The 18,837-nt window shown below is 40.5% G+C and overlaps 1 protein-coding gene across 2 annotated transcripts in view; it reads left to right on the top strand.

Moving 5' to 3' along the window:
• The window catches only part of nat16 (N-acetyltransferase 16), a 36,993-nt gene extending 25,844 nt beyond the window's left edge, over window positions 1–11,149 (top strand). For both annotated transcript variants that reach the window (XM_037113193.1, XM_037113192.1), the window contains 4 exons: window positions 2,439–2,664; window positions 4,986–5,210; window positions 5,369–5,712; window positions 5,963–11,149. In XM_037113193.1, coding sequence (XP_036969088.1) covers window positions 2,449–2,664; window positions 4,986–5,210; window positions 5,369–5,712; window positions 5,963–6,191 — 1,014 coding nt within the window. In that variant the 5' untranslated portion in view covers window positions 2,439–2,448 and the 3' untranslated portion in view covers window positions 6,192–11,149. The remainder of the gene's footprint in view (window positions 1–2,438; window positions 2,665–4,985; window positions 5,211–5,368; window positions 5,713–5,962) is intronic.
• The last annotated feature ends 7,688 nt before the right edge of the window (window positions 11,150–18,837 follow it).

The following is an 18,837-nucleotide window of genomic DNA, read 5'->3' as shown; positions in this document are numbered from 1 at the left end:
AACAATTAGCAACATTTTATATCAAACCCAGCCCTACCTACTTTATTCTATATGTTATTTTATGTTATCATATACATATCATAATATTGTATCTTACATTGTATCACTTCTCTTTTGTATGGCTTCTTATGTTATGTTGCATGTTTTCTTTTTTCACAAGCTTGTTTTATTTTATTTGATCGCACTGTATGCATTGTATGTTAATGCATTGTGTCCGAACTCAATTAAATGCAAAAATCTTAATAAGAGCAAGCATCTTGTTTTTGTTGTGCGGAGCCCTGTCATCTGGCACCAGTATTCTCTGACGGTTGATATTAGCGACTTTGTTCAGTAATCATTCGATATCAGTCCGGTAAGCTCTCACAACACTTGCAACACCTCTACAAGTGCCAGAAGTTTTTGAATCCACTTCAATGACCCTCGCTCCATCCTGTGAGTGCCCAACGCATAACTCCAAGATTTAGCCAAGTTATGGACAAGTCTTGGAGTTTTTAATGTGGAGTGGGTCCCAAAGAATATCAGTGTATGGCTGTGTATTTTATCAGGGGGCTAGGAGTTCAGATTTACAGGATTCATGGAAAAACAGACACTGGTTTCAAGATGGGTGCCAGTCTTCCACTTCCTGTGACTGTTTGCATTGATGCATTTTGTCTCATCTTTCTGTCTGTTTCTGCCTGCCATTCCCCTCAACCTGTCTTAACTATGGTCAATTTTCTTGCTTTTTTTTTGTCCCTTTTTGCTCAGTCATCCACCTATCCCTGCGTATCTCAATCTATTTTGTGTCTGTGTTTGGTTCTCCTTCTGTCAGTATTTTGGAACCATAACCGTGTTCCTGCTGATTTCAGTGTGGTCATCAGTAGCTGAGTTCATGGTGATGTTTTGTGTGTTTTTGGTTTTCTCTTTCTGTCCTGAGGCCTAAGCTACGTGAAACAGGGTTTGTGGTTAGCGGACTTCAGGGTTAGTGGCGGTTCACTTCTAATAAGGGTACATCTCCACGGGAGCTTATGCTGCACGCCTGGCCTACTCCAGAGCAGGTCATGTTTGACGTAACAGATCAACACATATAAAAGCACTGCATTTTGACCGAGCAGTCCTTGTGAGGACAGAATTTGTACGAATACTGACTTCTCTGTATTTGTCAACCATTTTGCTCTTTGTCTAGAGCATGGTTCGGCTGGCAGTTCACGTTTAGGATTGGTCACATGCTGCAAACACCTCCCCTTTTGTTATGAACACACTCATGGCTAAATGTCGAAAACCTGGGTTGCCTTACTGAGATGAGACTGCTGACGGCCTCACTGCTCATGCTTGCTCTGGGGCTGCTTCAACCTGCTGACGTGGGTGCTGAGGTGAAAAAGCAAGATGGTCTGCTGTGCACATGAGCTGCTCAAGCAGAACATGTGGCCCAGCTGTTAGTGTGATTCCCATTGTTAGGATCAGTAAAGCCAGAAAACAGAAAGAAGCTATCCACTGTATGTTCAAGTTGCTTCATTGAACAGGCCTCAGCGGGTTATTCCATTCCTGTACCACTCCTATATAAATCTTGTTTATTTTTCGGTTCCAAGTGGATTTATGTATGTTTATATAGTGACACATTACTACCCCAAGCTGAAAACTCTCATCTGCTCCCAAGGGTTAGAGCAACTAACTCTGAATTCTCAGTTCAGCGTTTAATACAGAGCTAGTAGTGTAGCCTGAACAAGAGTGTTGTCACTGCCAAAGTTGTGGTGTTGGACCTTAAATACCCTCTAAGTCTGAATTTTACATTATAGCACGTCACAGCACTGTAATCACCATGCTCCTCCATATTTGCCCAAGGTCAGTGGATAAGGAACTGAGTTGTGAGGGCTGTAATAAGGTAACCATCGCCTCCTTTTGGCATCACGGTCGCTCAGTGCTCCCTTGTGGCGCATTCTCCTTTAGAAGTAATGAACAGAGCCTTGATGGGAGCACGAACAGGATTATTACCCATGGTTAAATAACTCTGTAAGAAGTCCCCATAATCTACAAGGTGACACGCATTCCCTGAAATGAAAAAATCGGGTTGTGCTTTACCACTGTTATTTCTCTGCTTTCACAGAGTGCCTACAGAATGTTCCATCCAAGCCATTTAAACACGTATGGCTTGAATGCAACATACTGTACTGTGATATTGATATACTTGGTATGCATTTTGCTTTGTGCCTAGAGCCACTAATCTGTTCTTTCCATTATATCACATCACCTCTCAGAATGTTTCAACTGTCAGCTCCTGAGTAAGGACAGCTCCTGAGCTCCCCTCAGTCTTGGTTGAAAATGGTAAAGTGTTTTTGCTCCTGTGTTTTCATTAGGAGTAGTTGGGGGGAGTTCATTCTGACTGGCGGAGAATGACATCTTGCTCTGAGTCATTTAATAAATACAATCCACAATAATCTCTCCTCAACTTTGTATCTCATCAGTTGTTTCAAGATGAAGATTGATACCAGCCTGACTATGCCCCAGCTTCCAGAGGCCCTGTCCCAGGCAGGCCTTAATTTCACTGTGGCCACTGAGGAGGACTTCGACGATATCATGGCTATGAGCCAGGACATCTATGGAGGCCTTGACTACCTGCCCACTAGATACACCAGCTGGCTGCAGGAGGCCAACCGCACAGTCATACTGGCCCGTAAACAGGGGAAAGTGGTAAGTTGATGAATAATGTGAAAATATCTTAACATGTGGAGACAGGAGTAGGCAAAAGTCTATGAGAAATTCAGGAAATGTATCTTAGTGCTTGTTTGCTTAGTGCCTCATGTGGGTTTTGAGTTGGTTGTCCATGCAACGAGAAATTACTGACTGATGTCATACCTTTGACTAGGGATGTCAACAGTTAACCACTGATTGGTTGACCATTGATTGGTTAACTGCTGGGAATACCTTAGACTGGTTGTACATGTTGGTCTATAGGTTAGACTAAAGGTTAGTACCCCGTACAGACACACTAACAGCTTCGCTAGAGCAGTCTGATGTAAAAAAGTTCATCAGGCTAAAAGAAGCTCAGTGTGGGAAAATGTGCACTGTAACGTTTCACTTTAGTGGTACCAGCTATGCTGTGCCACATTAAGAACATGCACCCTGCTGCCACGTTTGAGGAGGAAGTGTGAAAGAGTGTGAAAGAAAGAGAGTGTGTGACGCGCTGGTCTGAGGCAATATGCCGACAATTGATGTGGTTGAGGGCCAAGGGTTAAAAGTCAAGCTAGCCAGGGCAGACAAGCCACCGTAAGACAAGTGACTGCTGAACAGCTCTCACAAGCAAAAGCTGACTTTACAACTACCTGTTACTTCATCAATGCTGACTTTGCAGTCTACTGTGCTCCTTTCTCCAGCGCTGGCACAGTGACAAACGAAGTGTGGAAATAGTTCCAGCTATGCGAGACTAGACCAGACTCTACGTCCGGCACATGTCAGACCACCTCTGCGGGAAAACTGACGCGGTGCACTGGTGCTCATTAAGTCAATGGAACGCCGGATTAAAAGGAAAGCTCCTCTTGGGCGCCCCAGTAGCTCAGTTGGTAGAGCATGCGACCCATGTACAGAGGCCGTATCCTCGCTGCAGCAGCCCACCTTCTCTCTCATCCCATTTCCTTCCATCTTTTAAGCTGTCCTATCAATAAAGAAAAAACAACTTGTGTTTGTGTTTGATTTTTTCTTAATAATCAACCATTTAGTTAATAGGCGTTGGGCTTTTCGAAGCGCAAAGTTAACTGCAACTGACGTGCCCACCTGTGGCTAACATTAGCAGGCCAACTAAGAACAAACATTTAGATTAGAGAACTTTTTAGTCATTGGGAATTAAACTTCTCTTCATTTAGTAGAGGCTAGGCATGTCCCACCCTACCTCAAACTGTTTTGTCATGTGGCCACCTCCAGGACCAGTCTCTCTACTAAAGGCAACAAGACCAATCTGATATTAACCTACTATTTACTCCAGTAAGACAGTGAACAAGATGAACCTCAGATGTCAAAGTAAGTGAGTGTTTTACACTTTTGTATGTCTCTGCACCAGCGATGGCTGTGGCTGGAGATAATTGTAGTTCCAGGTTAGACTAGTGATCACATCGGTTTAAAGTACTACTAAGTAATATGTTATTCCCCTGTACAGATGTAGACACCCTGTAGTACAAATGGAACCATATGAACAACTGAGCCCTTAGGTTAGCTGAAAGCATATCTGGTTCTCTCAGACTGTGACTTTTCAGGTATCAGGAAAAACTTCCCGGAACATGGTCCAAAGTGTACCGGAGCACAAAGATTAAGACAACAAACTTTTATTCAATGAGTAACGTTTTGATGCCATGTGCATCTTCATCTCAGTCCTCAAAGTATGTTTATCAGACTCAGGACTTTAAGTGTTTTACACAAATTGATTTTTCCTAAAGTTTTTGGGAAAGCAGTTGCAGTGGTAGGGTAGCCCAGGGTGTCTGTCTCTCCAGCCACGTCCCCCAGCTTGTCTTTGTGTATCCCAATGTATTCCCAAGGCGGGTGGGATTTGTTTTTTCCTCAATGTTTCTTGGGTTCCACTTCCAATTGGACATCCCCAGAACTTTTCCGAAGGAAGGTGTCCCGGAAGCATCCTAATCAGATGCCTGAAATGTCTCGATGTCTCCTTTGGAAACAAAGGTGCAATGGTTCTGGTTCTGCTTCGTTCTAGGTTGCAAACTTCCCAGCATGCACTGGGGGAGACCAGCAGGACCACATCATCTCTTTGTTGTAGACTGTGTGGTTCTCCTGCCATGTTGCATAAGTCTGTGCGCACCTGGGACTCAGACCCGAATGAGCGGCAGAAAATGCTCCATGCTTCAATTAACACTTCCTGTTCTCCAAATCTCTAGAACAAGAGAGATAGGATGTTTTTTTCCTTCTTGCTGCTCTATTCCAGCTACAAGAATGGTGTATAGTCCTAAATAAAAACTATGTCAGTGTGATAATTTTCTTTGTCTTTCTTCCTCCGTGATGCTCTGCAGATTGCTCTGGAGTCAGTGTGTGTGATTGATGATGGAGAGACCATGCTGGTGGAAGGGCTCCGCGTTGCCCCTCAGGAAAGGGGCAAGGGCGTGGCAGGAGTTCTGCTGCGCTTTTGCTCCGAGCTGGTCAAATCCAAGTTCCCAGAGGTCAAAGTAACCCGCTTGACCCGTGATGATCGGCTGGGGCCCAAGGATTTCCAGAAGTACCGCATCATAACCAAGCAGGTAAAAAGCAGGCGACAAAAGCAGACTCTTTGTATTTGTGTGTGCTTATAGCTTATTGCTGTTATTGCTTCACGCAAAATGTAGTAAATCTTATATTTAGTTGGTGCTTTACTGTTGTAGTTCCTTGTAAGCCCAAACATTGACTTCCTTCTCTTCAGGGTATTCTGCTGGTGCGCTTTAGAGCTGAGGACCTCAAGAGCCGCCTGTCCGAACTCGGCCTGGGTGGAGACATCCAATCCCCTTTGTCCACCTCCTCCTCCAACCATCTTCCAGTGCGTCTTGACCAAACAGCCATACACCAGCTGTATCTGACCACTGACCTGATGCAAGGGGTTCTTCCTAATGCCACCATCATCCAAGACTGGCAGCCGTTCAAGCCTTTGCCCAGCAACATGGCCATCCTAATGAAGAAGGACATCGACTGGATGGTGGATGACCTGTCCAACCCTGCCGTGGCCAGCCTGTGTACCTTCCCTTTTAGGGTGCCCATTGGAGATGACTGGTAACTGTCCTTTCTTTATTTAATGCTAAGCAGATGTTGCAAGTACATTTACTGTCCACAGCGAAGCGTAGAACACTGTATTGGTGTGCACATCATTCGATTATACTTTGGGGGGACACCAGAGTTGTCACTTAAGACAAAACACATAGTGGCTTTAAAATGCTCCAAATATTTTTGAGGGCAAGTTATTCATTTTTAGAATAAGGCAAACTTTTCACTCAGTCAACTGGTAAACTTTCTTTTTAACCAGGTATTACCTGAACATTGACATGTTCGGGAAAGACCTGGACCTGGCTCGGCAGCAGTTCCTGTGCCACCTGCAGCGCCACACCGCCACCCTGAAGGGGCACGTGATGTGCCAGATGTTCCTGGATCCACCACTCTGGAAGCCCATGGCCGAATTCTGCCACACCACTTTGAGCGTGGAGCTGGTGAAGGAGTACACCGAGCAGTGCGTGGTGGAGTCAGATGTCATCTAGTTAAAGAAGGTGGAGGGGAAAAGTGTAGAAGATAAAGGAGCCGGAATGAAGACGAGGGTTCAGACAAGAAGGAATGAACACAACTCAATAACCCCATAACAAAAAAACAAAACACAACCCTCTATATTGAGGAGAAAGAAACCAAGCAAACAAAATGTAGTTTCTATTAAGCAAAACAACTTTTAGGAATGCAGTAAGTTAGCTTCAACAGTAAACAAATACATACAGGGCATGGACATCGAATCATCAACACATCATGTAATCAGCGAGTATAGTTCTGTCACAAATAGTACGATTCTAATGTTCGACTGGTGTCACAGACGTGTTGATACATTAGTTATTTTAAGTACCATTTGTAAGGCTATAGTTTTGAGGTCTAATAATATTAATAATATTAATATTTAAGAGAGGGGACTAAATAAGATGAAAACCTTGGAACATAATGGACCTGTGCAAAACATTAACCAAACACAGAGCCCGTAAATTAGCTTCCAAAAAGAGAGAACCAATCTAGAAAGGAGTTCGAAGGACAGTCAGCACTGTTAATTGTAATTGCAATTCGATGATGGGAATTTTCGTAAGTTGAACTCCGTGTGACATCCACAGTGAGCGATCCATGTGTCCTGCTATTCCATTAATTTGAAAATGGATTTTGGTCCAAAGCAGCCACAGTACAAACTATAGCCTCAAGAGTGACCATTGGGTTTCCGTAAACACCTTATTAGCTTAGCTCGAATTTAAGTTTGAACAGAACGATTACAAGTGTTTTTGATTATGTCCACCCTCTGTATGTCCCACGACATGGATGGGTGTCATACGAGTGATGAACTTGAGGAAGCTTTTCTCACACCGGTAGCAGCGATGTAACCTAAAACCTGAAAAAAAAAAAAAAAAACAGTCAACATACAAACGTTACTCTTTGGAGAAAAAGATTTAAGTAGCCTTAGAGCTCAAACCTTTCATCTCTGTTCTTTCTGTAAATATGAACCTTCTAAATATGTACACAAGCTGAGTTGGGTTACTAAATCTGCACAACTCTGAAGGCACTTTATTAAAACTACACGGACAGGTTATGTCTACGTTAGAATGAAAAGGAGTAGTTCAGGATCAAATGGGGGTACTGTACAGATCCCACCACTGCAATGTTGATGGTCTATTAACTAGTATTACCTTCAACGACAAATCTGCTGAAACAACAAACAAAGCCTGTTAGTGAAATGAACATGCTCAGCCATGAAATGGTTGGGAATTTATCCTTCGTCACGGTCAGACTTACGCCTTTTGCTTTTGTCCTTTTATTGTTTGATTCTTTGACTGTATATGTTACTAATTTAATATTTTTCACTTAAATGCTGCAATACAAATTTACTAGTAATTATTCATTCGTGAGGTTGTAAGCGAAATCTAGGCTTAGGCTACCTTCGTAGATCGCTAGCATAATGCCAAACAAAAATGCTAATGCTTGAACACGTTCGTAAGACTACTGTGCGGTTTACTTCTGGCTTCAGATAATGTAGGGAGAAGGAGTAGAATGAAAAATAACTGTGATAGAATTCAAAGAAATATATTGTTGAGACGTTTTTGTTTTTTTTTAACCATCACTAATATTAGCTGACAAAAACCTTTTAAAAAGTAGTGTTCTCTGTCATTATATTTAAACAAGCCTTCAGAGAAGGTTGAGTCATGTTCGAGCAAGCTAACCCCTAGCCTACCGTCTAGAGATGAACAGAATACTGTGGATTAGACCATGGCAGAGGACGGAACAGATTTAAGCAAGACTTGTTCCTTGTCCATTAACATCAGGACAAAACATAGCTCCAGTCAGCGGTTTATTTAGTAAGGTGTTGGCCCCTGACATGAACTCCCAGAACAGCATCAGTGGTCCTTTTTCGGAGACTTTCCAAGTGTTTGGAGCTCTAACAGAGGAATGAACAGCATTCTTCCAAAACAGATTCGGGAAAGGATTTTTTAAAACTACCATAGCAACAGAAATTTACATGATGTTACATTTTAACTCTGCTGTGAAAGTAACGCTACAACTGAGGACTATTTTAAACTCTGGCTAAATATATTCGACATGCTCCCCTAACTTTCATAGTGCCAACAGTAGATTCAGGTTTTTCTCACTTACCATCTACGACATGGCCCAATCTTTAGTACACACTTGAATGGTCCCCAGGACTAATTGTAACTACTTTGATGATCTTAAGTCAACATTTCATTTCGTCTAAGGCTTCGTTTCTATGACCACATAGCCGACATGCAAGCTAACGACAGTGGCATCAGCCTTGGCTTAACTTTCTGTTTAATGCTAGTTGGCAAATCTTAGCATGCTAACGTGCTACAACAGATGACAAACAGGATGAACACACCTGCAACTCATCGGTTTTGTTAGCATGCTGACATTAGCAGTCGGCTTAAAGCAGTGCTGTGCAAAGGTGCAGCCTTACAAAGCTGCTAGCATTGCGATAGACGTGCTACTTCGGCCATGAAGAAAATAATTAACTTGATGGAGGAAATAACACCCTACTTCATGTTGTTACCTTCCTGTTGTCATTATTTTCTTAAAGTTTCAATATGCAAGAATTTTAGTTTAAGAACATTTTTTTTTAAAAAAACATGATGCGACAAAATAACATTTTTTTTTACGTCAAAGACATCTATGCTGGACAGCTATCTGAGCTAACTAGCTAACAGTGGCTGCAGTTACTTTGGCGACATGCCGCCCCCTGTTTGCCTGGAATGTTAGTTTGACAGGTGGCCTGTTCTTACATATTCCACTCTTAAACATGCATTCATCACCAGCTGCATTATCACCAACATGATGATTTTGATTTGATCTGATTTGATATGAGGCATCATAGCAGGCCCAAAATGTTTTAAAGGTCGTCAAAGTGCCCCTTTTGCATTAAAATTGCAACATAGGAGCCTCCGTAGTACAACACACACACTCTTTACACTCTCTTAATCTCCCTTTAAATGCCCGTATAGAGGGAGTCACAGGAACCGTTTTTTCTGAGCCAACACAGGAATAACTTTATAGGAAAAACATCTCAGTTTGTACAGAAGTATTTTACCTCTCTGTTGCCTTGATCAGCTCTTATCATGGCTTTGACCACCTTCTTCTTCTGGTATGCAATTTTTCTAGGTGTGAGGATGACTGGGCCTATTTTCTGAAGAAAGATAAATGATGAGTCAAATCTTAAGGAAAAAAAAGTTTTATAAAATGGTAAATAAATGTTGAAACAGACGGATGCTTTTTAAAAAAACTATTAGTGTTTTAGGATGGACCCATTAGCGTGGCCATAATCCTCAACATATTGCAGGGAGCGTAACAAAATAGGACAGGACAACTTATCTTTTTACCCTATGTTTGTAACCAAAGAGAGTCACCACTGATCTAAACCGATGCCCTACTATTTGCTGCCAGGACTGAAGTGAAGATACTGAAGGTTGGAAGGCCATGGGATTCTTTTTTTTTTTTTTCCTTCTTTTTTTTAAGATTTATATCCACGTGATCACAGAATATTTTTGTGATCCATTTAGAAAAATTGTTATCGTCACACAGAATTACTACTTCGTGGTCTTGGCACAAAATGACCAAAACTGTCTTCTCATGATTCATGACTCCGACATGATAATCTGGCATAGTCAACCAGCATAAGGCAGAACTATTAATAGCATCATTCGTAATTACCCCACTCGATGTGGCGTTTAACATACAATGAGCAACGGAGGCCTTACTGACTCCTGTGCATTTTTATAGTATTCCTGTTACTGGCCATGCCGCCGTTTGACTGAGCACAAATTTCTTGGGCTTCATCATATCATTACAAATAAAGGAGGTCTGATATAGATTTGAGTGGCCACATTTCCAGACAGTAAAATAATAAAATACATTTCATTTAACATTTGCAACTTTTATATTCCCTATTCACTCAGCAAATATATAAGCACAACACTTAATTTTTGAAAAGAACAAAAGACTTTGGGCACACAAACGGCTTATTAATTTCAAATTTTGAGGACAAATTGTTCAAATCCATGTCAGTGAGATTGGGTCAGTGGATGGACCATCTTGAAAAATGGAAAAATGAGAAAACAACCACAGATTTTAAGAAATGTGCTCCCAGCACTTGAAAGTAATAAGCCTTTTGTGTGTGCTGACAAAATTTTACACAACACCAATCTGCCTGATGATCCTGGGTTCCTTTTCACCCTCACCCCAAGACCACAAGATACTTGGTTTAGGGTCAGGGTTGGCAGCTAATCCCTCCCAGCTCACAGTTTCCAGTTGACTCTGTGATATCTCAAAAAACGCATTGAGAGGGAATTTCTTCAAATTTGGCACAAATGTCCATTTGGGCTCGAGGATAAGCTGATTAGAATTTGGCGGTTAAAGCTCAGACTTTTTTGGCCATTGCTCAACAATCGATTTGGTAATTTATATCACAGACTTCCTCACAGACGTCTAACAGGACAACATGATGAAATGAGTAATTGGTCAGTGGTCAGAATTCACTGTGACATCATCATGTTCTGCAAAAAAACAAAAAAAAAATGTATTCAACACAATAGCTCAGGAACAGTAATGTGACTGCTGTGTGGGGGAATACAACTGCAAAGGGTGGTAATTCCATTATGGCCATGAATTTTGCAGATTTTTGTCTTATAAGAATTCAGTTGGGTAGATTTTGTGCTCACGACAAAACAAAGCTTGTTAATACTGAAACCACAAGTTATTTTTTTTTCTTAATGATTTTTAAAAATAAACAACTAAATCATCTTAACCCATGCGCCGCACACCCTTCTGTATTAAAATGAAGATGTTAAAAGCCAGTGAAGAAATGTACATATGCAGCCTCTCCCCCCCAGACAAACACACACACACACACACACACACACACACACACACACACACACACACACACACACACACACACACACACACACACACAATCACAATCTAATACACCCTCTGTTAAGTCTAGCATAACCCCAAATTTTAACCTAAACATAGCAAGTATGGTTATCCTTCAACAGATTACATTAAATATACTCATTAACTTATTTTTTTGTTGTCTTGTCATAATAATATGTAATACATGTAAATACTGTACGTTGTGATGAAAGCCACTGGAGCTTGTGTGATGCCAGAGTGAAGACATAATGTTAACACTTGAAAATCGCCAAAAAGCTTATGATGGCCTCCTTCTTAGGGAAACAAATAGTGGCCAGTCATGAATTGATCTCACTCTCTTTTTTCTTTTTCTTTTTTTTTGTTAAATAAAACTTTCTATTTTCTACATTCACACAATGTGCCCTGCTGCCACTTCACTTTGAGTCCTGATACCATCAGCTTCACAGTGGTAAAAGAAGTCAGAGATGTACTGTTTGTTCACTCATTTGGTAAATGGTTCAGGTTTTAAGATTTCTGGCCCGCCTTTTTGGAATTGATTTGGAATTTATTAGGGCATGGCCACCATTACAGGCGGGCAAAATGATAGCTTCTTCTCGGAATCATCCCACCGCTACTCGGATCTCTTTTTAAGACTTTTTGCTTGCCCTGTAGTCTGGATGTGGTGATTCACACAAATAGAGATAAGACATCACACCACAGACAATCCCACCATCAAAAAAGGGGGGGTTCTAGATAGTTTTAAACTTTGTACAAAGCCTACGGAGGCTGTAAGGTGACCTGCAATCCTTCTCCAGGTCAGTTTCAACCAATTCAGGCTGCCATTTTTAAGTTGGCTTGCTTCTCCTACAAAGTTGATCGGCCCTCGAAGTGAAAAACAATATATATTTGGGGTGTCTCCTGCCTTATTGACTCAATTTTAATGTATCCCAATACTGATCTAATTGTGTCCAGTGTTAGTATGATGGCCCGTGTGTGCAGATAAGCAACAGTCCCTCTAGTGTCATCAGTCTAAATGTTTGGTCTCTTAACTTTTTTCACTAGACTTTATTGGAGCAAAGGAAGTCCAGCAAGACAACTATCCCATAATGCTGACCCAGTCATCATCACATGTGAATGAAAGCATCTCTTGGTTGCTTTTTTTTTTCCTGGCTCGTCAAAAGCCTTTCCACACGCCAAACAATTTGGCGTTGAAATGCATATGAATCGTACAGAGCCTCCCAAGTTTCTGTGTTCCTTTGTTGTCAAAGATCCAAATTGTTCATTACGTATACCTCAGTGTACATTGGATGAAAAAAAAAGTCATGTCACAATTATCCTGGCCAAGTCAGGTCACTCGGGAGGATTATCTTGATCCACGATTATCCCGATGGTAGACATTTAAGCAAGATCAACTTTTCCCGAGTGCTCTGCCGTGATAAAATATTTCATGGACCTTTTAGCATCTTCGCCAACACCTACAAACATCTGAGGTTTATAACTTAACAGATCAAAAAAAGAGAAAAGTTTCTGAGTTCTGCAGATTGAAACGAATCCAACAAGTGTGGTTTGAGGAAATTCAGAGATTACAATATTTAATTTGACAAAAAAAAAACAAAAAAAAAACCAAACACTGCGTCATACTGGGGGAAAAAAAAGGGTAGCTCCTTCAATCCGTCGGCTTATCAGTTTCCTACAATATTGTTGTGGCTGAATTTTTTGTACTGATGCACTTCTCCTAAGCGCCCAGATGATTGATCTGAAATGGTATCGTGGAGTTTGGAATTGGGCTAAATGCAGCGCGGTTAGTGTGACCGTCAAACACATAGCCCAACAGAGTCTTTGGGAGAACCATTTTTTCAATGCCACTTTGACATAATGGATGCTTAGGAAGGGGGTTCCTAAATGCATAATTGACACTTATATCCCCAACCTCCAATTTAATTTTTAAAGTCGTACTGTGGAAAGGGTTTATTCATTGTAATCAGTAGCTTTATTGACGTGAATAAATCATGCAGAATCAAGGACAACATTGCATTGATTGCAAGATTGTGAAAAACCCATCAGGTGTGCAGCATTTCATCATCCAGCAAAGTACATTTTGGACTTTGAGTCTTTCGAATGTGTTTGGCCTGAAATAAGGTCTGTGGTTAACACAAGCCGGATAGACCAGATATTTTTACTTTTTAAATTTTTTTTTAATTTTTATTTTTCACAACATAAAATCTGTTGTCAGACCGAACACAGAGACTCAGCTACTCAGGTACTTTAGTGGCAAGCTATTCTAATTCTAACTTTGCAATTTTTAGATCAGTTTAAGGTTAAGTGCGTACGGAATAGATTACTAGCGAGCTCAGTGGCGGTGACGTTGAAGTCGCGTGACTGCGATGTAGTTTGTTAACAGCCTAACTTTAGCCTCTGACTATAACAAGCTCATTTCTGCTTCCAAAATCATACACCTGGGGTTTATCTCGGAAGATTATCTTGAGAAAGTATTCTAAACTTGTGGTTTCCCCGGAGCTTATTTTCTGCAATAAATCAAACTCCAGTTCAAAAAGCCCTTAGGTTTTCTGTCGAGGGAAAACCAGGGCGATGCTAACTTCCGGGTTAGGCTACAAATATATGTCATAAACAATATCTACTCAGTTAAGGTAAGGGAGCCTCGTCCAGATAATTTGGATGTTGAAGAAAACAAGTACTGACAGACACTTTGTTGAGCCTACCCATTCCACAGCCTCAGCTCAACCATAGCGTTGGCTTCCTTTGCATTCACGAACAAGTCATACCTCCCACGGCCAATAGCTGCCATTGCCAGGTAAACAACTTATGCTTTTAACGCTTAACAACAGGACAGTTGCTCACCATTTAATCAGAAAAGGTAACCAAAAAAGCAACACACACCTGGACGAAGGCGTACACTAGCCTAAGGGGTATTTCAGAACCTGATAATCCAAAAGTCCTTTGTACAAATGCTAGTTTATTACTGCCCCATGAAGCATCGATAAATGATACATTAACCATTAACAAAGCCATTAGTAACAACCTCTAAAACCTTGGCACAACTGTCTAATAAACTACACTCGGTTAATGGGTTTATGGTACCGTAACTAGCGTGGGCACACTTCACCCACATGTACAAGTCAGGGATTCTAACACAGAGGATGCATTCGATGAAGAGCAAAATAAGAACGAAAAGGTTAGCCCTAACCCGAGTTAAAAAAAACAAACCAAACTTAGTTATAGAGCCCAGTAGCATCCCGTAATCCCATTCATCGGACAAAGTCTTCAACCATGCAGACTCTCAAAATTCTTCCCAGGTTTCCAGAGCCCACGGAGTTCGATACAAGATTATATATAATATGCCCAGTAGATACCAGAATTTGTGCGTAAGGTCATTCCGTGTGCTCACCTAGGCTCACCCACTTCATGTCTTGGAGTCTCTTGAAAAAATTCATGAGAAAACTTACGTTCGTGGGACCTTGCAAAATGCTACAGCTGTACTTTATTAGTTACGCTTTTTTTTTTTTTTTTTTTTTTGAGTTTGCTTGTTTGAGCAAGATGTCATTGTTTTTGTGATTCTTTAAGCCTCAACACTGAAATCATTGAAATGGGTATTGCAGAATGTTAACAGTAATCCAATTCATATCTCCACTAGTTTTCACTTTCTTGAAACCTAATGTTGATTCTGTTGGTATTGATATATTAACAAGTTGTTTGGTCCTGCGTAAAAATGATCTCCACAGCTCCGAAGCTTAAAAAAATGCACTTTTATTGTTATTATTGTCTTTATCATTTTGTACCGTGTTGACTTCAAGGTGTTCTATCCGTGTGATACCTGTTGAGCCTGTTTTTCATTGGGTTCATGGAGTCTGCAAGTTACAGTTTGTGATGGCTTGGTTTGTTGCATGTTCAATGATTGTTCCCTCACGTCTGATCAATCTCAGTTCCTTTACCTCAGTATACATTATTTCACAATTTCTGAATGGATATCTGACATAAAGTGAAAATCAGTGGGGAAATGAGTTAAGTTTAATTGTAAGATTCTTGGTTTTGATCAAAAATTACTGTAAACATTCTGCAACAACCATTTAAATGAACACATGTTGCAAATCATCCTTGGGGTCCCTTTGGGTGCTGAGGCTTTGAGGCTTGAAATTTAGCTCTGAGGGCCAAACTTAAAAAGCGTGAAGTATTTAGAGCGCAGCTATAGGATTTTTTTAATATATATACATATATATTTCATATGGTTACTATGAGTTTTAACATGTTATTTTTGGGAGAAAATCCATGACGTGAACTGGGAAAAGCTGGCGCGACATGACCCCGTAAGTGTTTCTTCACTGGTTTGCGGACGCACCGGGTGCGAAATGGCGCGCCAGATTTTTCGCAGCCGCCGAATTCCTTCGTTTTGTCAAGCTCGCGAATTACTACAGGAAAGCTTTTCTAGATTTAAATCGCAACATGCGCTTCAGCTGAAAATGTGTCGAGTTAGAGTTACACGACTTATTTCCTTAAACAGTAGCCCCATAGCACACAAACAATAGTCGAGGGGTTGTCAGTGGCCGAGTGTGACAGTGAATTGATTTTATTGAACTTTTTTTTTTTCTTTTCTTTTTTTTTTTGGTTACTTATAGCACTTTGTTTGAAAAATGTGATGATCGTATACTTTGTATACAAGCGAATAAAAATGCGAACACATTGTGCTGCAAACCCTGTTAGTACTATAGGGTGAAGGTGTTATATTAATGTATGTTTTATGAATTACTGTACAAGCCATTAAGTTAGTGGGTAATGCAGCATGCACTTTAGTTGTCTTTGGCAATAATAGATAAGCTCCCATCTCCTGTAAAGTAGCATCGACTGCAGTAAAAAAAAAAAAACACACACACACAAAAAAAACAAATGCTCTGTCACACATCTTGATGTCCAGAAAACAATCATACAGTGTCATGTGAGAAAAGCCTTTCTCTGTTGGTTTGACAATGTTTTCTTCAAAGCTGAACCATTTTTACATGACGTGTAGAGTTTGTACATCAGTATACGGTGGAACTGAGAAACGAGACTATATTTTACTCTTTCAAAGGACTAACAACTATACTTTTAAAAACAATAAGTGGTTGAAACGGCTGTGTTCTGGAGGAGTAATGCGGGTTTGGGTTAGTTAAGCCAAGAGATTTAAAAAAAAAAAAAAAAAAAAAATGAACTAAGAACATTTAGTTACTAGTTTTTAAGTACTCGTGTGCGTAGTTCCATTTTGTGAGACCTTATACTTTTACATTTCATAGAGATATTGTCCTTTTTACTTCATGACATTAACCTGACAGCTGTAGTGACTAGTTAACTTTAAAGACTAACGTTGTTACATGCAAAATATAAATAAGATCCACTGCTAGGATTTAAACTGGCCAGTGTGACGATAGAAATGTGTAGGCTTCAAAGATAATTTTATTTTAATATGCAATCAGTGATGCAAATCTTTATCTCTGTATATTAAATCTTTCTCTGTGCTTGATTTGTAGTGATTGCTTTATCATGGCCTGATTGGAAAAAAAAAAAAAAAATGCCTTGGACCTCCAGAAAGGGGGAACATGAACAAACCTTCCTCATTTGTTGTATTTTAAGTAAAGGCAAGTGATGAGTCTGTGTTTTTCTTTGACCGTATTTTCCTCTTTTTATAGAAATGTTTCAACATTTTTGGAAATGCGCCTACGTACGCTCTCTTGTCAGCGAGTCAGCTGAGAAATCGATTCAGGTTCATGTACATGCCTTAAAGTGATAATTCAAACCTTTTTTTTTTTTTCGAGAAACTGCGCCTGCTTCTTTCTTTCCAAGGGTGACATGTTGAGCCGGGGTAAACTGCTTCCCGTCTCTATGCTAAGCTACGCTAACCGCATCCTGACTCCAGCTACGTAGACCTACGTAACGCAGGCATGCGAGACGTCACGCTCGAACTGAACATCTCACTCGCGGAAAGAAAGGTCAAGAACTCTTATTTTCCAAAATGTTGAAGTACTCTTTTTTTAAAGGAAGGGGGTATGGAGTTGGGGCACGTTTAGCCTAGAAACGGGTCGGCTGGCTCTGACCAAAAGTTACAAAACACGTGTTTCTCAAAATGTTGAAGTATTCCTTTGAAGGGATTTAACACCAGCAGTATGTGGAAAATGAGGTATTTACAGTATATCGCATTATTCCTAATGCAAGAGTAATGTTACAGTGTGAAAACATTCATGAGTACTTGTATTTCTGATATTTTACGACATTTTGACTTTAAGTACTTATTTACTTTTACCTACAAAAAAAAAACAACCCTCTGAATGCAGTATTATTCCATTGTGGTACTCATAGCTTTACTTTAATAAAGGATCAACGTCCTTTTTTTCCCCACTACTGTTTAAGTCGTTCTGTGGCTGCCTGCCGTAGCTTTAGCAGAGTTTTTCATTATTCTAGTTTGATATGAGAGTATTTTTGTAGCACAACAGTTGGATTGTTGTACAGTGAAATTAGTCATTATAGGAAGCATTCTCAATAGGGCATCAATAAATCCAAAGTCACAGAGAGAGCTGTCTGAAATCCTGTCCTGCACAGTGCGAATCATGAATGTCTCTTGCACACATTAGTTTTTGTCACACTCGCAGCAGTGTGAACATGGAGCTTAACACTTTCACCCATCTGATATATTTTTTTTGAGCTACCGTCCTGGCAGATTTAAGCGCTCATTGTTATTGACTTGAGAGTGTGATGACAAATATTTTAAAGTCAAATACTGATGCTTTGGATTGGCAGATCGGGCCATCCACCAACCCAGAGGGTCAGTTTTTGATGAGTCTTACAAATTAGACATGTGAGACAAATTACTGTCTTGTCCAAGCAGCTGATCACACTGAGGTGCATTGTCAGTCGCGCTTCGCCAGTTAAAACCACTGTTTTCCTGTAGTACAGTGTACTGTAACATCATTCGGAGGTGAAGGCTGGCACACTGTGGTACACTATTGCTGTTTAGAAAAGGTAAACGCTGCTATTTGCTGTCTCGGCTGACTCATTTGGGTTTAACTGGACTGAGGTATCACAGCACTGATGGTTTACAGGTATGCGTGGGCACTAAATATAGCCACAGCCGTGAGCAGTGGTCGTATAAAAATACAGGAACTGTGAATTGACATTTCACTATACATTTTCCCTTTATCATTATTATCATGATCATGATTATTATTGATATTAGACAGTAATTACAAAAAACTTTTTATTCACTACTACAAATGTCCACAGGACTGCAGATAAAAATCCAATTGGGGGAGTTGTGAAAATGTGACTGGTGCTAGTAACGCACACTTTTTTCCCAAAAGCACAGATAAGAAACTATATCATAGATTTTAAGAGAAAATGTATTTTTTCAGGAAAAAAGTCATGAGGCTTTTTTAGTTATTCACAATAGTAATTCCTTTTTGGAGACATTATTTGACATGAATACTTGATTAAATCCAGTCATAATTTAAAAGGACCCTTTCTCATTAACACTTGACTTTATCAGTCAAGTGTTAATGAAAAGGGGGCGGGGGGGGGGTCAGGGGGGATCTCGCTCCCTGTGAGTTCACAAGCAGACGGGAATGCCTCTTTATGGGGTTCTCTCGGTGCATTCCATTCGAGGTCAGGTGACCAAATTTCCAACTTCCCAGGTTCAGGTGACTCAGGGGAAAGTCGAACACACCTCGCCAACCCCAAATTCAAGGTAGCTGCTTTGCACAGAAGATA

Source organism: Acanthopagrus latus, chromosome 10 (genome assembly GCF_904848185.1).
Source record: "Acanthopagrus latus isolate v.2019 chromosome 10, fAcaLat1.1, whole genome shotgun sequence".
NCBI lineage: Eukaryota > Metazoa > Chordata > Actinopteri > Spariformes > Sparidae > Acanthopagrus > Acanthopagrus latus.
This window is presented reverse-complemented; position numbering and strand designations above follow the sequence as displayed.